General features: G+C 39.7%; 1 protein-coding gene across 5 annotated transcripts in view; it reads left to right on the top strand.

The window, feature by feature from the left end:
* ome (dipeptidyl peptidase 4 omega) overlaps nucleotides 1-27,613 on the top strand; it is a 100,769-nt gene that overhangs the window by 56,556 nt on the left and 16,600 nt on the right. For 3 of the 5 annotated variants that reach the window (XM_019049204.2, XM_019049206.2, XM_019049205.2), the window contains 3 exons: nucleotides 22,981-23,203; nucleotides 25,240-25,334; nucleotides 26,434-26,511. In XM_019049204.2, the coding sequence (XP_018904749.2) occupies nucleotides 22,981-23,203; nucleotides 25,240-25,334; nucleotides 26,434-26,511 (396 nt within the window). Of the gene's footprint in view, nucleotides 1-4,600; nucleotides 4,747-13,097; nucleotides 13,255-22,980; nucleotides 23,204-25,239; nucleotides 25,335-26,433; nucleotides 26,512-27,613 lie in introns of those variants that run through there. The other 2 variants (XM_019049209.2, XM_019049208.2) reach the window with 2 other exon arrangements.

Raw genomic sequence — 27,613 nt, 5'->3', positions numbered from 1 at the left:
TTGGCAACGTGCGAATGCTCTTACGGCGCTTTTCCATACTGCTGTGCCCAGGAATAACGCCGTATGAACCTTCAGACGTTGCCAATTTTCCTTTGGTAAATCACGAATTTTCGGGAAAATTTGTAAATATTTTTCCTCCAATTTCCATATAATTCTGTTCGCAGTTTCACTTAGAGTTCCTGAAAATTTCAAGGAAAAATATTTATAACTTTCTTCCAAAATAACTATTTTCTGAGAGGAAATTTGGCAACGCTCGAATCTCATACGGCGTTTTTCCTTAGCACGGCAGTATTTTACTGTTGTGAGCATCATATTAGAGACGGTATCGCATGCACTTTCTTACTCGTCTCGAGTCATCAAAAGTCAATCGCTCCAATAATTTCGACCTCGGTCGCGCTGAGCGAAATGCGCGCAACGTGAGAAGCGATCAAAAAAGAGTTCCGTTTCGGCGTAAAACCGAATCGACCTTGACATGAGGACCTAATTAAGTTTCAAGCCATCTTCTTGCTCCAGTGGACCCCGCGACGCCTTGCAAAATCGCAAAATCAATCAATCGGGGTTGTTGATAAATACGCGATTTTCTAGGAAATTCGGCAGCGTTGCCAATGCGGTTATCTATTGTAGTCTCCTCCAGGACTCGCGATACTCATGGTTTTCTCTTTGACCTTGGAATTTGGATTGCTATGAAACGAATTTAAATTGGTCCGGGCATGCACGGGTTTCCCACCCTGTGATATGCAAAGTGCAAAGTTTAAGATCACCACTCATCACCGTATATCTAATGTGCACTGCCTTGCTCAGGAAGAACGCCGTATTAGCCTTCAGGCGTTGCCAAATTTCCTCCGATAACAACCGAATTTACCGGGGAAATTGTGAATTTTATTTTCCAAACTTTTCAGACAATTTTGTACGCAATTTAATCTAAAAAATTGAAAATTTGGCAACTCTCGAGTGTTCGTACGGCGTTGTTCCTTAGGACGGCAGAGTAGGGCTCGTGTGTAAATGGAGATACGCCCTTACGTCAGAGGGGCGACGATTTGTGGCTACTGATTGTCGGTGATAAATCGGTCGATTTGCGTTCGAACCCCAGATCTGATTGGCGCACAACGCTGATCGATTCGGAGACAGATTGGCCGCGAACGACGCACGCAACAAAATTACTCAGCTCCATTGAATACACTATGACGCACAGGCGAAGCGAATCGTTGCAGTAAATGGACTCAAAACGAATATATTCCGCCGATTGTTCCGCAGTTTCGATGAAATTGATCAGCGACCAATGAAGGACCCAGTTCGCATTACGTCGGAAGTTGAGAGAGCCATAGTCGCGTAAAATATCCAAATATCTCACCTCTCCAAAGTATTCAGCAGTTTGGTTACGATTTCATGCAAAACATTTCCGCCCACCTCAAGACTGTACATTTCTTAAAACGAGGGACAAAGTCAAAAACTGAAAAGCAAAGTCTCGAGTTCATTTGAAGCTTTCATCGTCCATCATTTCGTAGAGATCATTTTTATCGGTTTCTTGCGATTTTTTTTTCGAACTTGAATGATGGATTTGTTTTCTACCCTCAGAAAAAAGAAGAAAGTACACAAATGTTCAACATTTTTGAAATGTCAGGTGTACCTCTGATTGGATCTTATCGTAAATGGACACTCTTGAAAGTAGGTATATACTGATTTCGGTGAAAAGTATTTAGTTGTTTCCCGGAAAAAGGGCCTTACTCGAAAAATCGCATTTGGAGTGTTCATAATTACTTTCTGGCTATTGACGGTAACTTACATCGGAACTTGGACTTTTACAGTTAAAGCAAGGTTGATACACCTTGGAATGAAGAACTATACTATTGGTAAAATGTACTTTTCTTATAGAGAGCTGAGGAGGAATTTTTAAGTTTCCGTTTGGACCCTTTCCCAGAAATGGACCAGTGATCGTAAGTTTCGGCTTTTTCAAAGCTGTACTTTTGAAACATGAACGAGATTTCTAAACAAATGTAAAGTTTATTAATCCGTACTTAAAAAGTCTTGAAAGCAACGGTTTCAAATACCTCGACTCACTGATTCTAAAGGTAGACAATAATCAGATTGCTACTTAGTTATGTCTATCATTCTTTTTAGAATCTAGAAGTCCGATTTAATACCCGAAGTCCCCTTGACTCTGAAAATGGAAGTCCGTTTTGTATCAAGGGGCAATTTTAGCAATTAAGTTGTAGGTGCCAAAAAAATTTTGTAGCCTCCAGTGGGCTGATTATTATTGAAATTGATAGACAAAGAAGACAAAAAGGATACGGAGGGATCCTATTGATGGAAGTGGGTGGTTAAATGGACGGAGGACGTAAGTAATAAGACTAACTAACGGCAACCGACGAGGGACCCGATAGTCATCTATCATTTACCCCTTTAGTCAATAAGAACCACCCATTTCAACCAATAGGATCGCTCTATATACTCCATATGTCTTCTTTGTCTATAAAGTTCAATAATCGACCCGCTGGAAACGCATGCAAAATGACCCGCAGCATAGCCCGCCGCGCCGCGTCGCGGGTGAAGTGGTGAGTGCCTGGACAGTCAAAACGCCTTCAAATCCGTGCGTATGCAACACGGACATCCACGGAGCTCGAATAGTTGCATCTAAGAGTTGAAATAAGTGTTCGTCGCATTCGATACTAACTAAAGGAGCTTTGTTTGTTCCTCTTGCACCATAACCTATTTCCAGCGTTGCCTGTTCTGCCGATGAAGTAAACTATTACTCATTTTCATCGCTACATTGTCAATTTTCCGAATAATGCCTTCATTGTTCGAAGATACAGCAGCGTCACCGTCTTACAATGCATGCTGTGGCCCATACCTTTTCCGATCTAAGAACGAAGAATGCGGCAAAGTCATTCCATTGTCACTTCCGGAATAATTTGAGCACCTATCTTAACATATTTGCATTTTTTTTACGCTGAAGAGTCAGGAAAAGTCCAGTCAGAAATGTAAATCAACCTGCGGTCAATGAAAAACTCTGCGCGGCAGGACCCAAAGCTCGCAGAAATTATGTCCTACTCCACTGATTGCTCCAGCATCATTGAATAGGCACCAGTGGATCGAGTTCATTGAAAAAACGGATCAATGATGAAGTTTTTGAAGGAAGCCGGCCTAAAGTTCTCACGTAGAATTATTTCGTTAATTCTCCCATTCAAACAATGTAAATGTTCATTTCTGTCACAGTTTGTTCTCGAGGTCCTCAGGGCCGATTTTTATGATTTTTGTAGCTATATCCAGCAGCCTGATTGTTGAAATTTCGTGTTTGTCGGGTAGACACAGATGACATAGGGTAAAAGGCGGAGCGTGATTGGTCGGCTATGTCTTATCGCTGCTTTATCGTGCTTTTGTCAGGTGGAATGAACGACATTCTGTCGAAAATTTAAGAGGTGTCTTTAGCTTGTCGTGAGTTTCACCCGACATAGACACGATAAAGCAGCGATAAGACATAGCCAACCAATCACGCTCCGCTTTTTAAACTACATATCGACGGTGAAACTACCAAACCACGTATCTCGGTTTGCGGCGTCGCAGACTTCCTGTCATACTTTATTTTTTAAATAGAAAACTACTCAACGTCAATTCGTGAAAACTTCCGTGATTTTTCCTCTTTGTGCGGATAAAAATCATTGAAAATTGTAAGGAATGATATTGATTTGATCTCCTTCAAGAAAATAAAATGCGAGTGGAGATTTTTAAACACCGCAAACGAGATACGTGGTCTGGTAGTTTCGCCGTCGATATGACATCTATGTCTACCCGACAAACACAACATTTTAACAATCAGGCTGCGGAGCTATATCCAGGGGTTGGGCCGCGTAGCCTCCCAATGCTTACTTTGGCACCTTTTCTAGTTGTTCGCCACTAGGATTCTGTAATTAGCGCGTGCGAAGAAGTAACTTGGAATCGCGTATGCGGCACGCGTAGTTCAATCGGAGCGGCCTCCACTGAGTAGAGGGAGTAGAGTCTACTCCCTCTCTCCGAACTCGAAGAGACAGCGAGGTTTAACCGAGGCGCCACGCCACCTCCCGGTCCGAAAAGGCTCACCTGAGCGAGCAGCCACCGGACCAATGAGAGACGCCGCGGACCGCGGCATGGGCATAGTCGCCAAATAGTGCTAGAAAATCAGCGATTTTTTAATTTAAACCCTGGTCCAATATCCCATTTTATCGGAGGATCTGGCGGCCCGGGGCCGGGGCTGATTATTCTGACGGTGACGCCGACGCCGGCGCTTCATAATCAGGAATCAACTGTCGTCGCGCACATTAACGCAGCGGCACCCACAATCAGTCTAGACCCGCCGCCACAGCGAGACAATCAGTGATCAGTTCCATTAGCCCCTAATCGTCATCCTCGCATTCCTCGGATTTGTTTCGAGGGTCCTTCCTTGCCCCCCCCCCCCCCGCTCGCTCCTGGAAAATTCCCCCTTCTTGTCGTCGGTCGGACCGAGTTTATCACTCCGAGTCGAAATCCACGGTTTTTTACGAGGTGCTTTTCGATTGACTCCAGTCTCGGATCGGATCCGTAAGTCTGTCTTGTGCTCTGTGCTTCGAAACTTTTAAAGCCCTTTAACTCGTCAATGAGTCCACAAAAGTCGAATGTGCTGCTAACGCTTTCTTGATTTCCATTCGCGTTGTACCCCCTTTTCAAACGCGCTCGAATTGTGGATGAAAGTTGCATCCGACGCAGATTCGTGACTATCCGGTTGTAGGATTATCGGTAAGTTGGTTTCTTGTATTGGTCTTTTCTGATGATTTGAAAATTGAAATATTAGTTAAAAATCCGGTTAACCAATTCAAAGTGCCCTAGCGGGCTGATTATTTCAATTGATGGACAAAGCGATAGACAAAGAAGGCGACGAGAAAAAAGAGCGATCCTATTTGTCGAATCGGGTGGTTGTCGTAGACTAAGGAAGGAAATGATGGACTCACAACAGGGTCTCTCGCGGGTTGCCGTTTGTTAGTCTGTTACTAGCGCCTCTTTTTCCCATCGCAACCAACTACTTCTATCAGTAGGATCGCTCCGTTTTTCCTTCGTCTGATTTGTCTATCGCTATGTCCATCATTTTCAATAATCAGCCCTCTGTAATTATGTCCTTTCGATAGAAGGCTGATTATTGAAATTGATAGACAAAGCTATAGCTGATTTGTCTATAGCTTTGTCTATTAATTTTAATAATCAGCCTTCTATCGAAAGGACATAATTACATTGGGCTGAGTATTGAAAACGATAGACATAGCGATAGACGAATCAGACGAAGGGAAAACGGAGCTATCATATTGGCGAAAGCAGGGGGCTGCGATGGACAAAGAAGGTAATAATAGATTAAATAACGGTCACCCACGGGAGACCCTGTAGTTAGTCCATCATTTCCCCCTTAGTCTAAAACAACCACCCGTTTCAAACCATAGGACCGCTCCATGTTCTCTATGTTTTTTGTGTCCATCGCTTAGTCTATCAATTTCAATAATCAGCCCGCAGTAGAATATTCTAAAATTTCCACTTTCAGACTGTATTTTTACCCAAGAACTGTTGAACGCTTATAACTGGAAATTTGACTGGTTTACCTTGTGATTGTACGCTAAAAGCACCAAATTTTGGATGGAAATGGCATCGTCATGTTTAAGTCGGTTTGGAATATGGGAGTGAGGAATTGAGTGGCTTCGTTAAAATAACAGCAAGTTGTGATAGAATCGGGCTAAATAAATGAAAAAAACAATATACACAGCAGCGGACCAATCATTGAAATTGATAGACAAAGCGATAGATTGAGGAGACGACGGGAAAATGGAGCGATCCTACGCTAGACCCATGAAGACTATCCGGGGAAGCCTCCAAACCAATCACTTGTCAGTTGCTTTTTAAAGTAACTGAAGCGATGGAGATAATTCGGCAATGGCATGTTAGGTATGGTTCCTCTCTGATAAATTCAATTCAAGCTTCACGTCTCATTGGAATGTAAATTGTATGCAGAATATACGATGCTCTCATCAGAAAGTTTGGGAATAAGTTTTCATATTAGAGATTAACCTTTTCACTAACTACAGAATTCAAAGATGTCCAAGCAGAGGCTTCTAAACGGATGGAATCATTGATTTATGCGTTTGGCAGAACGTCGCAATCGGAACCCGTATATTTCAAATATAGTCATTAATATTGCTTACAGGGTTAGCTATAGGGTTGGCAACGTTGAAGTACATTTAGGCTGATTGCGCTTTAAGTTGTCCGAGTTGAGTAGGCAAACAAAGCAATGGCGTGGCGTGCTTTGCGATATATCGATTGATCTACCATTTAAACCTGAGGTGAAGAATCGATTATTAGGGTGTTCTCAGCGAACACCCTAATGATCGATTCTTTACCACAGCTCAAATGGAGAAATATCGCTAATCGATAATTGGCGAGGCGACGAGGAGCGAAAGCCGCGATGATGCAGCAACTTTGAGACGAAGATCTCAATGAGACATTGAAAGGAGGAATCCACAGGAAAGGTCACCGTTTTGGGCGCTTCTGGGTACCAGATGCGCCCTTTCCAACCGTTCGACTCCCCCGATGTAACATGTACTATACTACATGCCCTTTTGCCTTATGGGTAATGACGCCATTCTGGTACACCCGGGAAAATTTGATTTTTTTCTGCATCTGGTATTCGTAAAAGTTTTCGTGAAATGTTTTGCTTTTAAGCATAACAATCTCGCACGGACGTATTACCTGGTTAAAGTATTTTAGGGCCTCCTTATGCTTTAAATACTTATATCCGAGGCAGTACTTTCAGATCGATTTGAAAATATTACGAACAGTCACGTGATCTCTTCATTTTAGTGACGTATTACTGTGCTACTTTGTGATTGGTTCATTTTCTTGGCGCAGCATCGACACGTCAGCTGTTTGCGGCATTGAGCGGAAGGTTTAAGGTTATGTCATGGACCAAGAGAATGAATAAGGGCCCCAACTCCAGTTAGCGGAGACATTAGCGCTGCCTATATTTTCATCCATGGCCGATGTCACCGCCGGCTGGCCGGTCCCTCTCTTCCCCGCGACCCGCGCTTCCCCGCCCCGCTGCTGAACTCCTCTTCACGCGGCCGGGCCCCGCTCCCCCGCGACCTGCGCGCCCTACCTCGCGGCGTCACGACGCCGCTGTCCGCTAGATCGCGTTGACGCACCAGCTTTAGAGGTTCCGCCGCTCTTTCCCGTCGTCTGATTTACAGTGCATCCTTTATGTTTCCATTCTCCACCAGTTCACATTCATCACAAAGCTCTCGTGGAAAGTATCAGATCTTCGCCATCGATCTGAAGTTTTGTAGGGTTCTGCGGTTATAGAATCCCACTTAAAAATCCATCTTCGTCAGTCTTTTCGGATACATGAGATGGTAGTAATGTGCTTTGTCAAAGAAGCGCCCTCCAACGCTTGGGCGTTGGAACTGCTTGTTATGGTTTCGTGGTGTAATGATCCAATGTTTACGTCGTCGACAGGTTAACGAGCCGGCCAGAAGGTCGTCAAAAACTTGGTCTTAATCCTCTCAACGAGCCAAGCTTGCTCATCCTCACGTCCAAGCTGCGTCAAAGGGCGCCTCAACGCGTAACGCACACTTTCAAGTTTTCCAATCCACGGATTTAAGCTACTGGTTAAACCTTATGTCCGATTCAGCCCCCGCCCACCGTCGCGGGAAGTACAAAAAGACAAGGAAAATTCCTTTTAAAAAAAAAGAAAGAAAGAAAGAATAAGAAATCCCACAAAGACAATAATTAATCTCAAGTGACTCAAACAGTCTAGTAATTACTTGATAGCTTGGATACTTTAATCAGTTAACAAGGTAATTCTATGAGATACTAGTTTTGGATATTAGAAATAAAGATATTTTCCTTTGTGTGCGGCGCCTACAGGAGGGGTATAGATAAAAACCGTTTCTAGGCCCACCCTGTAGCTGAATTTCTTTGACTCCACAATGTTTTGCTGAAGGTCCATGAATCACAGAATGCATTCTAATTTGGTAAATTTCCATCTCTTTGCGAGTCTAACGCTGGCCTAAACATGAGGCAAGATGACGGCCGATTTTGGCGAAAAATGTGAATTTTTCGGTATTTAGCAGCAAATCCTCAAAACCCGCATTTTTCCCTACAGTCGGATTTCAGACGCACTACTCAGGCCAGTATTAGACCCGAAAAGAGACCGAAAATGACCAAATCATCATAGATTCTGCAAGACTTTTAGACCCTCAATGCGCAAACACTTCTAGAGTTGAAGAAATTCAGCCAATAAGGAGGACCCAAAAACGGCCTTTATCGATACGTCCCTCCTCTCTCGCATCTCTTACTTATTTTCTCAAAGATCTCCATGTTTATTCCGCCTCCTCCTCCTCCTCCTCTTCTTTTTCTTCTTGTTCTTCTTTTTCGTTTTCTTCTTCTTCTTCTTCTTCTTCTTCTTCTTCTTCTCCTTCCCCTTCTTCTTCTTCCACCTTTTTTTCTTCTTCCTTTTCTTCTTTTTCTTCTTCTTTTTTTTTTCTTCTTCTTCTTTCTCATAATCCGAAGCGTGCAGAACATGTTCGATCGCCCGAACTATGCTGGCAGGGGCGGAATAGGCAATTCGCACATCGCAAGTCGGAACGCAGCTAGGTGTAACGGTGTAGCGTTTGAAGTATCTCTGCGATGTTGAAGGCGCTACGTATGGTGCGTGCGGTCGCGTCTTTCATTAATTGCCCGCGATAATTCGAATTTGTGGCATCAGCGAATTGAAATTATTAGAAGTGCATCCTTTTTTCTAGAAACCTGGCAAGTGCTCTAATTTTGATCAAATGTAGAAATATGCTCACATACTGAGTTTCATGCCAATTGCTGCAATTGCGCTATTGTTCTGCGTATATTAGCGAGACTGCGCCAATTTTTTCTTTCTTTTTTTTGTTGTTAAAGTTAACTTAGACCGCGCTGATTTTCTTGGTCAATATTTTCTTGACCGCGAAAGTTCTTCTCCCTCGTTAGCTTCCACTTCTTCTTTTTCTTCTTCCTCCCTTCATAGTAGGGAAGTTAGGGGGGAGGGGGGCGCTTACTTTTCTGTTCGCGTGGGTGACAATTAACCCGATGTTGCCCAGCGGCGCGACCCCCAAAAACGCGCAAAACATAAGAGGATGATGAGAGTAAGCGATTGAGGATTAAAAAATTTATGATATAAAGAATATCGATGGTGAAACTAGAGAAATGCGTATCTCGATTTGCGGCGCACAATGGATCGAGTCAATGTGAGAGGTCGGACGAAAATTGGAAAGTTTAAAAGCTTACAAGTCCTTTTACTTGAAACTATGAGGCTCTAAAAGTGGTTCAATTGGTTTCCAAGTGAAGATTACCTCTAGAGGCACCCCGTTTAATTTAAAATGTCCCAAAATAAACATCAAAATTTTCAATTTTAGTCGAAATTTTAATGTCCGACTTCTCTGATAGACTCGAGCCACTGTGCGGTGTTACAAACTTCCTTTCATACTTTATTTTCCGCATGGAAAACTACCGAACTTTTGAAAATTTCAGTAATACCGCATCTCTTTCTAAAGAATATTCTGCGAAAACTTCAAGGCATGATGTTGGTGTGATCCCCTTTTAGAAAATAAAGTAGGAGTGAAGATTTCGAAACACACAACCGAGATAATCATTTTTGCAGTTTCACCTTCGACATGTCGGAAACTAAGGGAAAGGGTAATAAAAAAGGAACGATTTTTGATGGCGAGGCACTACTAGACACTCTGTGTTATGTCAAAATGAGCGAGGAAAGAGCATATTATGTATCACGATGTAGTCCCTCGTCGTGTCTTATCAGAGGAGTGGGTGACTCGAGGCTAAATATTTTAGACACGAACGTGTTAAGCGTGAGGTCACTTTTGCTACTTTTTTGTTCTATAGTTTTCCTCGAAGCGAGATTTTTTTTCCTAACTCGATCTTCACTTCTCTCGAGAGTTTTCGTGAACTTGAGATGTACTCGATCAGGAAGATACTTCCTTGAATTTTTTAGCGGAAAACCTCAAAAGTCCTTAATTTTAGCGATAAGAACGGAAAGTCCTTGAAAGCGCTTGATTTTGATGATGCTCGCAGAGAAACTGCCTTGAAACCCGATAACCTTTTTTTATATTACCAGTAGAAATAAATCGAAACCTTTTAAATGACTGATGCAAGTATGTGAAATTGGTCTAGAATGGTCAATGAAATTCATAAGAACTAGATCAGACATAGCTCTTTGCTAGCTCGGAGGTTCAATATCCTTCTGATCATTTTTTCGTAAGAACGTTTAAGTTTTGCTATCAGCATTATTTCCGTTTCACTACGCGCTGATTTCGGGTTTTTTGTTTTCTCTTTGTCCCTCTCTCTTCCTTAGTTTTCTCTCTCTCTCTTTGCGCCACTTCCTTATTTTTCTCAAAATAGATCAGGTGATTCCAAGTCTTCGAAATGTATTATCCGTTTACATCATCATTTTGCATCATCCCATTCATTCACCCTTCCTGTGACGCAGTTCTCGTGCGATCTACAGATTCAGATCAACGCAACCTCAGGCGCCCCACCTTTATCACCAAAAGGCCAACCTTTATCGTACTCTGTCGCCTCTTTTCATACTTTTGTAGTAAAAGTTATCGCGAAAATGAAATTAATTTCTCTTTTTAGTTTTTTCCTCTCTTTCTTTCTGCCGAAGAACACTTTCTTTTGTCCTCTATCTCTCTCTCTTTATTCCTCGTTCATTATCTTTTTCCTGCTGCGAAACATCTGTCGCAGTTCGCGTGCGTGCGATGTGAGAAACCATCCGCTTTAAGTAATGTTATCATCGTTTACATTACTGTCTCGTTTTTACCGCAAGTTCGCGTGAGCCAAAATATCAAATCATTGCTTCACTAAAGAAAAAAAGTATGGTAACATTTACCATGGGTCTACTTGATTTTTTACACAGTGATACTTTTTAGTGAAATTATAACAAGAATTATGGTAGCATTCACCAGAACTCTGGTGATACTTACCATAATATGGTAAATACTACCAAAGAGTCTGGTGTTTTTATACCATATACTCGTATCAGTGTGTCAGAGTATAGTAAAATCTACTATATTTGTTTTCAGTGTTTTTTCATCGAGACATGTTTCAACCATTCTTGAAACTACACTTTCATTGTAAGGAACATTTAATGAACTAAGTGAAATTCGTCCATTTTTTTTACTTTTTTAAAATTTATAGTGTTTTTCTGCTGGTTTATTGGCTTATATTCCGTCAGGACCTTCAGCCATCTGTAGACTATATTTTATTGCCGGTAGATATCAAAGGATTGGCACATCCATGCTCCTGGCTTTTCAAATTTTCAGGGATTAAGGCCGCTTGGAATTTGTTCCCGCAGATCCACTCGTTAGTTCTGCAAAAATTTGGCACCACTGTTGGGATTCGAACCCGGGATGTATTAACCACGAGTTGGACGCACTGACCTATAGGCCAATCTGGGGCCGATGCGACCCGTCAATACTTCATAAAGTCCAAAATGAGGGTATCGCTGAAAACGAATCGCGAGACAAAAATGACATGTATGAGAATAATTTACCTCGGTTATTTTCATTGAGACTGCCCTCAATCCGAATGCAATTTTTAAGTCTCGCAATTTTTTAGATTTACCAAAAATCTTAAATACCATCCATTCTCCGGTTTACCCTCAATCTTTTTTGCGAAAAAGTGGTAAATCAACCGCGGAGATTTCTCTAATGCCTGAACTGATAGGTACCGTATTTATGAGAAGAGAACATTTCACTATTAATTAGGAAACATGTGCGTTGGTTTGAGGCGCATTTACTCTCACGACAGCTGATTACGAACGGAGTATGTTAATTTGAAATCAATTCCCAAACAACAGTTTCACCCAATTTTAACAGAGTCTGATATGATTCAGCTGTCATGATTTCCAATTTCAAGCACGCTCACATCATACAATATTTGTAATATCACACTCTACGCGGTTATTTCATGAATTAGCATTATCAAATCATAAAGCAGAAACAATTAAAAGGTCTTTGATGGCATGGACACGCACAAATATGGGCTTTCCTCTCCCCTTGATCAGTGGCGTGGCATTATTGCGATATATCGATTGATCTGCCATTTGAACCTATGAAAAAAGATGAGAGAGAGGGTGTTCGCAACGAAAACCCCAATAATCAATTCTTTACCGTAGTTTTAAATGAAGAAATATCGATGATCGATCATTCACGCCTCACCACTGATCCTCATAAATGTTTCCCCGGCTTCCTCGAATAATGTATTGTTCACCGTGCCGGATTATTAATGAACAAAAAATATAAAACACTCAAGATAAAATTATAATAAAGCAAATCGATGATTATAGTTACAAAAATGTGTGTATCTCCGTTGCAACTTTTCAAAATCTCCGATTATGTTTTATTCATGTAAAAGATAACGGAAGAAGAGTAATGTATTGAAAATGTCTTTAAATATTTTAAATGAGTGAAAAGTGCTCTCGGAGGATTTCAAGAAAAACTGTCGTTGGTTTTCCTCTAAGAAAGTAAAACATACGCAAAGCCGTAGCAAGGTGTGAATGATCAACTATCGATATTTCTCCATTTGAAGCTGTGATGAAGAATCGATTTACTGCGGTGTTGGTTGCGAACAGCCGAACACCCTGTCCATCGATCCTTTTCCATAGGTTTAAGTGGCAGATGAATGAGTGCATCGAAAAGCATGCCACACCAACGAAACGAAGCCCTGCAATGGCGTAAACGGAGGTACGCATTTTTCGACTTGAGCCCTTCGTATGGCCCATATCTCTTGCTTCAAGTGTAAACGTAGCTTGAGTGGTTTTAACCGGAAGAAGTTTGAAATAGTGAACTTTTCATTATTCAGTTTATTTTTACTTGGGGTTCAAGTCCTAAAGGTGCATTGTCATCGTTTGATTCCGTGCAATAATTCTCTCCGCCTCTCATTTCAAAACCAGCATCTGTTATCAGAGCATTATCAAATCGTCATCACAGTCGGACCAGCAATTTTAAAACCTTACCATGCGCACATCTCTGCACTTAGTATTAGTTGACTGTTGTCGCGCTTTGACGTTAACTAGACAGAGTTTAGGTGTCTTATCACTCGATTATAAATCCTGTGCTCCCATATACGTACGTACTCATCACTTACTCGTGGTGTAGGATTCCGTGAGATATTATCCGGTCTAACTCACCTAAAATGGTGATGGTGACTCCTGCAGACGATGAAATTGTAAGTAACTCTCTCATTCTAGTGGCAAATCCGGAGTTATGTATCAAACAGTAACTGGAGTTATGTAAACACTAATCTATCGGTGTTTTTTTCTCGTCCATCCAACAGTCGTGTCCCTTCCCTCTACAAAAATCAGGGTTGCCACAGTCAGGGAAAACCGGGAAATGTCAGGAAATTTTAAAGTCAGGGAAAAGAATGAAAATTTCAGGGAAAATTTGTGAAATCACCGTCATTTGCTTTCTTGCATGGGTTTGAGATTTGCCTGAAAACTATTTTCAATTATGCCTTCTTAACCATCCGTCACATCTTCAACTGTCAGGGGATTTCACCAAAACGTGTCAGGGAAATCAGGAAAATGTCAGGGAATTTCATTTTTTAAATTCTGTGGCAACCCTGAAAAATCTGTGACCAAGGGCTGAATTTCGCCGGTCCCTCCGCCAGTCTTTAAATGGACGGCGTTAAGCAGAAAAGACCCAAGCTACATTAGCTATTGCCAAATTTAATTGAGCAATTTAATGTTTTACAAGAGAACGTGTGTGCGGACTCCTTCGAAAATTAGAAGTAATTTTCTTCGCACTATGCAGAAATTTGCACAACAGTTTTCATGTAAAAAAGTAAAATGTCCAATTAAAGTTTGCAATAGCTGATGTGGCTTTGTTCCTTTCTGTTTGACGCAGTCCAAATATACTCAGGTCGAGTCACGACTGCACTCAAGTCCATCCTGGCGGCTTTGGCTGAAAGAAAATTGACAATTTATTGAATTTGGTAGACAAAACTATAGACGAAGAATACAAAGGGAAAATAGAACGATACTATTGCTCGAAGCGGGTGGTTGTTTTAGACTAAATCTGATAATATTCAAAACTTACCGGAAGCAAGTAACAGAGCATTTTAAGAATGTTCGTCCCCGTGCCGGATGCAGAAAAAGTATCGAGATTAGCCTCCTGACAATTTATTTCTTGTAATGTTTTCTCTCACACAAACGGAGAATGTGCATACGTCTAAACTTGTCTCACACGATATTTAAATTTAAGAAAAGGGAATGACAATACATTTCCGTTCACGAGCGGAAATCGAACGGCTCAGCGCCTTAATAGTTGCGTGGATGCAACTATTTGTGTTCTGTAGGTGTGCTCGTTGCATACTCGAGAAATTGGAGGCGCTCTATCTTTTTGCGCCGCCAGTCATGAAGTCGCAAGACTCGCAGACCACTTCATAGCCGCCTTTTTTTTCGTTAGTAAGATGTTACGTTATTTTTGAATGCACACGGGTGCGAAAAGAGGAAGTTGAACCGTATAAATCACAAGTATAAGACACATACTGTAGTATAACCACAAATTAGTGAACTTCAAATAATTATTTTATTTTACTTCATAGTTTAGGTATTCGAAATCGGGTGTGGTTCACACCCGTTCTAAATGAGTGCATGTTTTGTCAATTTTCGTAAACGTGTGACAATGTTAGTTTAAAGCATTGGAAGCAAAGTAAGTTACTAACACCTTTTTGTAGAATTTACAGCATCTTCCCTGTCACTGCCCCAATAGATCTTTCTCTGAGCAAAATTCTAGTTGTCAGAAAGTAATACATGTCAAGAACAGAAATAAAACATTAAGATGGGAAGACACCTTTACCTACTTCGATGATGAAACTTCGATAATTGTTGCATCAAATAATAATTGATTTAATATCTAAACAAAACAGAAAAGTAATACTGAATCGTATTTCTTTTTTACTTCCTTGCATTGAAAGAAAAATTAGTCATTCGAGATAAGATTTGCACGGAAAAAATGTTAACTTGCTAATCAGTCCTTCAGATAATGCGTAGTATGTAAACTGTTCTGCGCTAAATCATTGATTGCACGTGCATCGATACACCATTCAACATTAATTGATTAAATATTTTTATATGAAGCTGTGTACACTCTACGAATGTTGGAAAACTTCTTAGGTGGGGGAGAGCTTTTTTTCTTCTTTTTTTTTGTTATCACGAGCAGGGGTTTGAATGTTCTTTATTATTATTAATTGTATTGTGTTTTGCGGTGTCCTCTTCGAAAAAAGGGGATGAAACCGCCCTAAAATGCCTGAGGCATTTTGTTTCTTTTTTAGCACAGGTTTCTCATTTTATTCTGTTTGTTTTTGTTAAATTATTCGGGCTAATTCTGTGTATTGTTTTATTTTTTAATAGAAAACTACTTTCCGCCCTATCTTGGAAACTTCCATGATCTTTTTTTCTGCGTAAGAAAAAGATGCTGTGAACATTTTGAGCCGTGATGATGGTTTGGTTCTTTCTCCCTAAAATGAAAAATTGAATAAAATAGGAGTGTAAATTTTGAAATACCGGAAACATTAATGAAATTAAATTTTGGCTAGCGATATGGCAGTAAGCTTATTACTATGGACAAAATTTTGCGATAATTCTGTGACTACTTTTCAAGCTCATTTCAAATCAGCTTTTGCGTCAATTGTTTTCCTATGAGATAGGTGCTTTTATAAATGACCCAGAAGTTGCAGTCCATTATTGCAAAATGTAGTCCATATCGCGATTCACCATTCCCTCTGAACAGTTATGCGTCGTGCGCTCAATATATTTTAAAAAGTTTTAAAAGTATATTAGTATACATATCGAGTTTACTGTCCTCGTGAAATCTTTATCAAAACTTAAACACTCAAAGTGGACGATTTCTGCCTCGGCATCAAAGCAGAAGGTGATCAAGTTCGGTTTTCAAGAGCTTTTCGAGCTTCTACCAATATTTGACACAGCACTCGAGACTGGAAGTTGAGGTATTGCACTGCATTCAGGATTGATGAAAGAGGATGAATAATTAAGTGAATCCTTTTATCTTTCCGTTAACAAGGAATCTAGTTTAAAACTTGACCCATTAATAACACTGCGCTAAGAAGAAAATACCGTTGTTGCCAATTTTCTGTGATTAGAGACAGCAACTTTCTAGCGGACTCATATTTTGTCCAGGAGTTGATCTCCGCAGCAGTGGCGTGGCGTGAATGATCGATTATCGATATTTCCCCATTTGAAGCTATGGTCAAGGATCGATTATTAGGTTCCGTTGCGAACACCCTGCTTATCGATCCTTTTTTATAGGTTTGAATGGCAGATCAATCGATGTATCGCAAAGCACGCTACACCACTGATTTCCAGACTTGACGTGAAATGTTTAAGAGGAGACATGCAATGTAGTGAACGTTGTAGTTCATACCTTGTCTGCAGTCCTATTTTTTGGGCTTGCCAGTTTTTAAACACATGCAGATAGGTGTTTTCCACTCGGTCAATCGTCCCGTGAGACTAGTTGGATTGAATCTTGCTAAAAGGAACCAGGAGTATTGCAATGTTGCTAAGATTGTGCAACTTCTTTTGTCCTGGAAGAAAAACCTGATTATCCATTAACCAATGGCGTGGCGTAAATTGTGATGTATCGATTGTCATGTCATTTAAACCTATGATAAAGGATCGATAAACAGGGTGTTCGCAGCGAACACCTTAATAATCGATTCTTTACCATAGGTTTAAATGGCATAACAATCGATATATCGCAACTCACGCCACGCCACTGCCATTAACAGTTTCTATTTTACTCGCTGAAAACTTCAAATTTAAGACAAAATTACAATGTAAATTTCATATTTTTTCATGGTTTCAGTAATTTTATCGCAAAGGATGAAGTTGCACAATCTTAGCATCATCGCAATTGTTCCGGTTCCTTTTTGCAAAATGCAATCTAGAAAGAGCCGAGGAAATTCCGCTTCACCTAAAATGGAGGAAAAATGGTTTTCCCAAATGTTGCGACCAAAGGCGATTCTTCAAAGTTGGTGACGTTGGTTTTCCTCCATTTAATCGATGCAAAAAAAACGATTCTTGACGAGGCAGCTCGCCTCAGCGTATATCGATATTTTGAATGGATTTAAGTGTGGAGAAAAGAGTGTTGCCAAGTTTCTAGAATGGGCACTGGGAGGCGCCTCTGGAGGCTGGTGGCGCGTGAACATTGTATGATTGATAATGGAAATACCGTCTCCTCGTGAAACGGAGCAAGGCTTTATACACTGATTGACGTTTCCTTCTTCTTTAAACGTCTTTGAAGCCGACTGCGGATGGGACGGTTGCCCCCCCCCCCCCCCTCATTCCCCAATCGTCAAGTCGCAAGCTCAACCCGTTCCCTGCGACGCGACGCGACGCGCAACGCACGTACCGGGCCTGAAAACATCAATTTATTTATTTTTAGTCTGTATATGGACGTATTTCTGTCAAACGGAACTATTTGCATTAAGATGTGAGCCCTGAGACCCATGAGAATATATACATAACAGGGCTCACGTCATAATTCACACAGTTCCTTTTCGGCAGAAATACGTCCATATACTCGCAAGCCGCTATCGGGTTATTCAACGAGGCTCTCGACTCGACCATCTTGGATTTCCATTAAATTTGATGAACTTAATCTGCTTCGTAAATGAAGGAAGAAATGATTTGAAACCAAGTTCGCCTTCAACTCGATGGATGCAATTTGAGCGACTCCGGAGTTGAAATAGCTGTATCACGCATTTAATTCAGCGTCATGACCGAAGGACGAATGGCTCTCGTTGTAATCTTCGTGTTTATAATGATTTTCGCAGCGAAACGTCCAGTAGCTCTCGCGTTAACGCCTGGAGAAATCAAGTTCGCCCTCAACTCGATGGATATGGACAGTGGGCACCCATATATTTTTCGGAAATTTTTATGTAGAATTTTTTTCTCTGTAATGTCCCACGGATGTTCTTTGGTGCGGAACATCCGCAGAATATTCTTAGAATATTTCTGATGCTCTGAACTTGTTATTCATTCACACTTTCTTAAGATGTTCTGAGAATATTACAAGAACATTGTCAGAATATTCTGAGAATGTTCTGGATTTATCAATGAATGTCCTCGGAATATTCTACGAATATTCCTGGGCTATCTGGGGTTGCAATGAAGGAAACCTGGAAAAGCTAAGGAATTTTAAAACAACATTAAAAGTCAGAGAGAAATCAGGGAATTTTACTCCGAGTCAGGGATTTATTCTCAGGGCTGCGGCTCGACCGATAAAACCCTTATCGCGTCAACGTTGCCGAATTTAAGGGAACTTTTTGCCGTAAAGAGTGTCGTGGCCGTGAGTACTCAATCCGCGATTTGTTTGCGATTTCAACTTGAAGGGATCCAAATATTATCATTGATCTGCTCTCGTTTTTTTTCTGCCTTTTCTTCTAATATTTCTTATTCAGGTATGGAATAACTTACAGTATTTCCAGGCAGCATCCAAATTGTCGAATTCAGGTTCTTTCGAAGTTCCAACTTCATACATACAATTGCGGTGCTTCGCGAAGTTGTTTTTAAATAACTTTTTCTTTTTTCGTTGTAAGAAGTCAGGGAATAGTCAAAGAATATCACTGCCGTGCTGAAGAAGAACTCCGTATGAGCATTCGATAGTCGCCAAATTTCACTCAATAAAATATTTATTATTAAGGAAAGTTATGAATATTTTTCCTTAAAATTTTCAGAAACTATAGGTGAAACTGTGATCAACATTCTCTGAGAAATTGGAAGAAAAATATCCATAAGTTTACCAGGAAATTCGTGTTTTATCAATTGAAATTTGGCAACGCTTGAAGGTTCATACGGTGTTTTTCCTTAGCACGGCAGATCAGCGCCATTGGTCAGGTAATTTTTCCAAAAAGTTGGGGAAAGTTAGGGAAAAGTCAGGGAATTTTGAAATTTGATTAAACTTTCAACCTTGGCCTGGAGACATTCCCCGCATGATTGTAAACTAATAACGCTGGAAAATATTATAAGCCAGCCGCCGCCCCCCCCCCCCCCCCCATGGTGGGTTTCATTCTCTATACCCTCCCTGAATTGAGGCTGAGTTTGTATCAAAAACCGCGTGAAAAGAATCTTGTTCAATTTTCAATAAATTTCCATGGTTTTAGCTTTAGAAACTCGTGAACAATTTTTCGCAATCCCTCGAAATTTTCAGGTTGGAATTACTGCTTTATTTAGCAAATTATCCAACTACTGAACTTTTCCAAGTAATAACCAACGAAACTTCTTTGAAAGAGTAAGATGATTCTGATAGTTTTTTCCCCTCTGAGTTCTCTTATCATTAGTGAAAAAATTATGTTTTTGTGTGGTACAAATCGTTGACGAAGAAACCTTGGTAACAAGAATAATTTTTTCTTTTTCCTCTCCTCGTTTTTTACCTTTTTTATATCATAACTCTCAGAAATCGTTTTTCCTGGGGTGACGATCACTGATGAATTGGAAGAAATTGAGGCAGATGAAAAGATCTCTGTCTGTTTCATACATGTTTGTTTTCATCTATTACATCAAATGAACATAAATACTACTGGTACTTGCTTTTTTGTAGATCAACATGTTCGTTTGCCGGTTTGCGACTTGTCAGCGATCGCACTCGAATTCAGTAAATCTGCTCGGAAAACAAGCTAAAATTCCGTTTTATTCCGTTTTTATTCCGTTGCTTTTATGGTTATACGACTTATACACATGCGTTAATTCATGTACTTATTTTTCATATTCATTTTTCGCTTTGTTCACGAATTGAAAGGATAGGCACGATCCCTTGTTTAGTTTAAAAACTGCCTTCCTCCAAAGGTGTTCATTTGAAAATATCGTATCCACTACAAAAATCATGTCTATAAAAATGATCAATATACAAAGAATCACATAGGCCGATTATCTATCAGTCCAGGAATATTCAACACCGTCTGTCTTTTCCTATGCGAAACTACGAGGTTTAAAGACGTCCAAGTTATACTGTGTCAAAAGACCAATATACGTTTCATGGGCATTTTTTGGGCTCTGAAAAACATTTCCCATTCCACGGAAATTCTTGACTGAATTCAGTTTTTTTCCAGTTTATGGATTTTTTTGGCTGTATTGTATTAGAACTGAGCACTAATCGAAACAAGCTATTCAATCGCCGGCAACGGATGTCAGCTACGTACGTGTAAATATAATTGCGTTCGAAAGAAGAGAAGGCGCTGTGACTACAGCTGCACACTATGAAGCTCCAACAAAATGAGCAATAAGCAACGGAACGAATGTGACAGTTGGAAATCTCACCATGGGCACATGAAAAAGGAAAAAATACATCTGAAAAATTGAAGGCCTCCTAGATTGTATCACTTTCGCCCCCGTGAATTTCACTATTAAAATATTTTCACCAAAGAAATCACTGGTGCGGTATTCATTTGTTGAATCGCGATTATGGAATGGATACGCGCTCACGCGTAGTTTTCTTCTTCTTCTTCTTCTTCTTCTTCTTCCTCCTCCTCTTCTTCTTCCTCTTCTTGTTCTTCTTCTTCTTTTTATTCTTCTTACTACTTCATATTCATACTAATCGCGAACCCTAGTTGAGTTTTGTTCCTCCTTTTAGTCATAAGTATTGGGGTTGCCACGGTCAGGGAATACAGGAAAAGTCAGGGAAAGTGACGAACGCAGGCGCAGGGGGAAATCGTCAAGTTACCATTATTTGTTTTCTCGAATGAGCTTGACGTTTCGAACAACACATTTTACCTGAAGATATTATGGCTAACTATATCTTTTTAACAATCTGGCATTCGTTCAGTTCTTAGGGAATTTCACTGAAATGTGTCAGGGAAATGTTGGGCAATTCAATTGTCCAAAGTCTGTGGCAACCCTGAAAGTATGTACTCTCTTTGTTAACACGTTATTAAACCCGTGTCCCACGATCAAATGAATTCATCAAATGCAAAATGGCAAGCTCATCAACATTTGACGGCCCGCTAACTTTTGATAGCAGACTTGCGCGAAAACCAGTCGCCATCTTGCATTTGATGACTATTTGATGAGTACATTTGATCGTGGGACAAGGGTTTTAGGGTAGCATTCATTGCCGCATCTGCAGGAAGATCATCTTAAACGCTCCGGACCTTTGAAGATTTGGATTACATTTTGCAATGAGGAACCACCATCTCCGCCTCTTCCACAAAAGCACCTTTCTGCCTAGGGAAATCAATGGCATATTTAGATTACATTTTGCAATAAGGAACCACTATCTCTGGCTCTCCCATAAAACCACATATCTGCACAGGGAAACCGATGGCATGTATGTTGTTTCTAAAATGGGCCAGAAATAATGGTTCCTTATTGCAAAATGTAATCCATTTGTTGTTTCTAAATTGAACTAAACATAGTGGTTCCTTAATGCAGAATGTAGTCTATTTGGACGTATTTCTATCAAACGGAACTATGTGCATTATGACGTGAGCCCTGAGACCCTTAAGAATATATGCGTAATATGGGCTCACGTCGTAATGCATCTAGTTCCGTTTGGCAGAAATACGACCATTTAATGCTGATAATTCCCAAAAATAAAGAAATTCCCAATTCTAAGAAATTTATTCAAGTGTAACAAAATCCCTGGTAAAAATTGGCAGTAGAATCTGTGTTCCAAAATACCATAGACCTACGGCCGGCTGTAAGATTTTCAATAGCTTCTATAGCCGGCTACACAATTTCTTATAGCCTTTTATAGCCGATGGCGATTAAGCAACTCACAGCCAGGCGATAAAGTGTATGCTAAACGTCACTAATTACGGATGCTAGGACTTAGTGAGTTGTTGGACCACTGCTCTCTTTTTGGGCCGTAGTATCTTGATTTATTTTGCGAGGAAAGCTCCGTACTTTTGATGGATGCCTGCCATTCCTAATATATTAGAGCGCCTTCAGTTTCGTATGATACTGTGCAATACCTCTGGTGTGAAATAGTTGCTTCAAGCGCCGTGGCACGCTGCGGTGCGGCAGGCGGGCAGCCAGCGCGAAACGCACATTGGCGCCTACAAACCTAACAGGGATACTTCACGCGTTGCGCAATGCGTGAAGTATCCCTGTTAGGTTTGTAGGCGCCAGTGCGTCGCCGCTCCGCTTTGTGCTAGGCTCTAATATTTAATCTGGCGGAGTCAGCGTTATTCAACTCATGATTTTGAAATGTTTGCACATCCTGTATGGATTATTCTCGTTTTAATTGATGAAAAAAAATATGTATTAAAGGAAAATATAACGTGTGTTTTGTAAATATTTAGGTGGTTCCGTATCAAACTTAATGATTTCCAAAGCACACGAATTTCAATACAATTTCTTATAGCCTTTTATAATCGATGGCGAAAAAGCAACAGCCAGGCGATAAAGTGTAAAGCCCGGCTATAGGAACTACAGCCCGGCTGCATAATTTTTTATCGCTTCGTATAGACCGGCCGTATGATTTTCTCCGCATTCTACAGCCAGCTATATGATTTTCTGTAGCCTTCTTTAGCCGGCTATAAGAATTCCCATGGTATTTTGAAACGCAGCTCTTATCGCCAATTTTTACCAGGGATGTTAGAATCCAGTCGGATCGCATTTAGCAAAGAGGAACCAGCGCAATTACGGTGTTGTAAAAAAGTTGCTTCTTTATAATTTTCTAAAAAAATCCCTCAGAATAGCGGATAGATTTGGCTCACACGAAAAAAAATCCTAATTTTAAAGGAAGATAATCGTTTAAATTTGAATACTGTAAATATATTGAGTATTTTGAAAAGAAAAGAAGAAGTTGGAGGATTTTGAAAACATTGTAATGGCGCTGGTTCCTTTTTGCTAGCATGCGATCCATTTGTGAGTTTGGTCCTTGGTCGAGTAGGACATTTGATTATGACACCATTTTTTCTGCCTCTTATTTTCAGGAGTTGGTGGCGAAGAACCGGTCGGGGAAGCGGAAGTTCATCCTCCTGACGGTGATCCCTGTCATGATTCTGGGGATCGCGGCCGTGTTGTTGCTCACCGTGGGCGACGGCGATGGCGCCGCGGACAAGGGCGCGTCCCCCTCCAGGGCCCTCCCTCTCTCGGACATCACCGAGGGCTGGTTCGACCGCTCCTCCCCCGTTTGGAACGGCACTTGGGTCTCAGGTCAGTTTTCCCCCACCACTTCCCGCTTTTCACCCTGAAGGTGATTCGTCGAGCTCAAGTGACGTGGTCGAACTGGCATGCGATATATCGCATCGATTAGGTCAAAAATCTCGGTCGATTTTGAATTTTTAGCGAAAAAAAGGACGATAGCCCCTGCGCATGAGCCTAAAGAATCATTCTAAACCCAAAAATTAATAAAATTCCGAGAAATGAAAGCAGAATAGTGTTTGGAAAAAAACCTCGCATTCGATTCAGCCATCAATTTCTGTATCGAATGCGAGGTTTTTTTCCAAACACTATTCTGCTTTCATTTCTCGGAATTTTGCTGATTTTTGGGATTAGAATGATTCTTTAGGCTCATGCGCAGGGGCTATCGTCCTTTTTCTTGCTGAAAATTCAAAATTTGCCGAGATTTTTGACCTAAAAGATGCGATATATCGCATGCCAGTTCGACCACGTCACTTGAGCTTGACGAATCACCTTAAGGATTTTCACGAAAAAATCCGTTCGAGCCGAATCAGTTAGGTGTACTGCCGTGGTAATAAGGAAGAACGCCGTATGAACCTTCAGGCGTTGCAAAATTTCCTTTCATAAAATGTGAATTTCCTTGTAAACTTATGAACATTTTCCTTCCAATTCTTCAAATAATTTACTTCACAATTTCACCTAGGTAAAGATTCTGAAAATTTCAAGGAAAGATATTCATAACTTTTCTCAAAAATGAACATTTTATCGAAAAGAAATTTGGCAACTCTCGAATGCTCATACGGCGTTTTTCCTTAGCACGACAATGTAATCATCAATTTCTCTCTATATTCATTCTTGAATATCGAGTTTTTTTGTCTCGGTTTACCCACGCACCTCACCTTAGGGATTTTCAGGGGAAAAATCGTAAAATCGTTGGAAGTCGGATCAATTAGGTTTAATAATCGATTCCTTGGTATATCGATTCTTGAATATCGAATTTTTTTGTCTCGCACCACTGTCTTATCTCATTTTAGGGATGCGGATTTTCAGGACCAATTCGAAAAATCTATACATATAAGCCAAATCAATGTAGGTGTATGGTGTATAAATCGATTTTTTGCTCTATCGATTCTTGAAAATCGATTTGCCTTTTTGTCTCGCATCATTCACTTACCTCATTTCAGGGATGCAGATTTTCAGGACAAAATCGAAAAATCGATTTAAGCCGAAATAGATTTAGGAAATCGATTTTTCTGTTTATGGATTCTGAAGTAGTGATTTTTTTCGTCTCGTACCGCTTCACTCATTTTAGGAATGCGGATTTTCAGGGAAAAAATTGAAAAATGTTTTATGCCGAATCGATTTGGTGTAATAATCGATTTTTCTGCATATCTATTCTTTAAGTATCAATTTTTTTTTGTCTCGCACAGCTTACCTCATTTCAGAGATGCGGATTTTCAGAAAACAATCGAAAAATCGTTGGAAGCCAAATCTATCTAGGTGTAAAAATTGATTTTCCTGTTCATCGATTCTAAAATAGCGATTTTTTTTTTTTTTTTATCTCGCACCACTTGCCTCGTCAGAGAGATGTAGATTTTTAGGAAAAAATCGAATAATCAATCTAAGCCGAATCGGAAATGTTGACCCACATTGTTTTAAAGAGTTGGTACTACTTACTGAGGAAGTGTTCTGCATAAAATATTGAAAATTGATATTTTTTCTCCCAATTTTTTTAGGAGGGGGGGGGGAGTACCTAGTACCTACCCACTGAAAAATTTGAGTTTCAGTCCTCATTTTTTGCCTAATAAATTTTAAAGAAAGACAAAAATGTTATTAATACGTTATTCATATATACCAAAATATGTATCTTGATCAAGGAAAAGGTAATCCAATTTGAGTGTCCATCGTAAGACACATTATTCCTGACTTCATGATTTACAAGCATTGCCCATTTAATTTTGTTTTTGCCTCTTAACTAACATTTCTGTTCCCGCTAACATTCCAATCTTAATTTTTTTTTATCAATTTTCACCTCCCTTTTTATATTGTTTTCTTTATTTATGCTTCAGACACTGAGATCCTGATGAAAGATGAACATGAAAATCTCATCCTTCACGATGTGGAAGCTGCAAAGTCGACAGTTGTCCTCGAAAATAACCCAGATGTAAGTTGCTAAAATTGTGTTATTCTTCGAAATTCGCTTCCTCTCATGCTTAAAGAGCAATTACAGACTAAGATAAACCTTTGCCATTGGCTCAATCGTATTGACCATTGCATATTTAGATGGTGTAAAATCAAGAATGCATATGACTAATTATTGACTCAATAACTTCTGAACACATTTTGATTTGAGAAACCTATCTTATAACCCCTTGCAAATTTACATATTTTCCTTTATTCTATAATGGAGAAAGGGGAGTGAAATTATAATGTCATTGGATGGATAGAAATATCGACGATAAAACTAGTAAACCGCGTATTTCCTTGGCAATGTCTTGTAATCTTAGCTCATTTGTCAATTTTTTGGAGGAGAACAAATCAAAATCATTCCGTTAAGTTTTACCAGAAATTTCATCTTACGGAGAAAAAATCATAGAAGCTTAAGAATTAAGTAACTCTCCATTTGAAAAATAAGTAATCAGCGGAAACTTTAACGTGCCAAACTGAATTGCACACGTCTTCACACCTCTTGAAGTGTGGTGCCATAAAATAGGCAACGTGCCTATTAAAAAGGAAGCAAAAGAGAGAAAAAATCGCTTTTTGGTTTCATAAAATTAGTCGTCTCCTGCCTCCTCCAAAACTACGAAACTAGCTTTTAAGCTGTTATCTTCCTTAAGAAAACTCATTTCATAGTTTCAGGTATTTTTCATTTAAAATTTGTAAAGGAAATATGCAAGCTCCAAGTCAGCTGCATAATTTTTTAGTGACGGAGGGATGTGTTTGTTTGATGTATTATTGTTACATATGATTAGGAGAAAAGTTATGGGAAAGAAAATGAAATCTTTGTAAGAATGGGGTTTTGCAGCACCTTGTAGAATCTACGAGGAGGAAAAAATTTACGAATTCCCCCTTTTTTTACCTTTGGGTCCTCAATATCATCACTCTGACCTATTGAGAGAGGAGAGAAAAAGAAGTTACAACAAAATAAAAACCTCAGTGGCAAAACCAATAATTTTCAAAATCAAGCATTGCTCGAAGACAGTGTTATATTTCATTGCATTTTCGAAATTATATTCAACTTTTTTTTTATCTGCTCTTTTCAGAAGCTGCTTTCAACAGGTATCCAGTATGAACTTTCAGCAGACAAAAGGTACATAATGATCGCCACAACTTATACCAGGGTGAGTGTCTGTACTCAAGTGTAGTGTGAAAACGATCACTGATTAACCAGACTTTTATTTGGTTATTATTTTAGCGAGTATTGTTCAGGACGTTGGTTCATCTATGAAATATTAAGTAGCATTGATAGACTAGCTGTTAAAGGACTTTAAAACAACTTTAAAAAAATGTTAAAATCAGGAAACCCTTTAAATCCTTTTTTAAGCAAAAATGTGACATTTATGTTAAGAAAGAAAATATGAAAAGATATAGACATTAAAATTTTGTTAAATTCTAAAAATCTTGCATATTAATGCTGAATCCTAAATAAATTTCTAAATATGCAACGTAAAAAACAAAAATTTTATGTAAAATCTGTGTAAAATTTTTGTTAAAATTCACTGTAGGTAGTGAAGTTATAAAAAATTTGTATAAAAGCAAGGTGGTAGCATTTTTACATAATTAAATAACAAGAAGGGTTTCCTAACTGAGATATTTCAACAGTTTTTAAGGATTCTCTCCTTGGAATTTTCAACTTTTTCGACCTTTTTGCAAGCTCTAAATGCTACTAGGAGTATTAAGTTTACATTAAAACGAGTTTCTGTCTTCTAGTCCAAGTAAAGACAACAACATATTACTAATATGAACATTAGCAGACCATCTGACTTGGGTCCCTTCTGTTGCCTTTTGTGACATGGACTATAATTGATACCATATATATAATTGATAATTGATATATAACCAGTGATAAATTGGATTACATTATGCAAAAAGGAACCACTGTCTCTTCCACAAAAGCACCCTTCGGCATAGGGAACCCGATGGCATACATGTTGTTTCTGTAATGAGCCAGAAATAGTGGTTCCTTATTGCAAAATGTGGTCCAATTTGAACTTGAAAAACCGTGAAAGAAATGCTAGAAAGTACGAATTAGGGAAACCCTTTTTGTTCTCCTCCAAGTAGAATTTGTGTGAAATTGATGTGGAAAAATGAAGTCATGAAAAAAAACTAGCATCAAAAGGACTACGTGCAAAACGGGCCATTTGGGGCTCGGGGCGGATACTTTTGAGACTTGCCCTATGCATTCACCTAACAATGCCCCATCTTTTCCCAAAGTTTCAAGCC

Source organism: Bemisia tabaci, chromosome 5, assembly GCF_918797505.1.
Source record: "Bemisia tabaci chromosome 5, PGI_BMITA_v3".
In the NCBI taxonomy this organism is placed as follows: domain Eukaryota; kingdom Metazoa; phylum Arthropoda; class Insecta; order Hemiptera; family Aleyrodidae; genus Bemisia; species Bemisia tabaci.
This window is presented reverse-complemented; position numbering and strand designations above follow the sequence as displayed.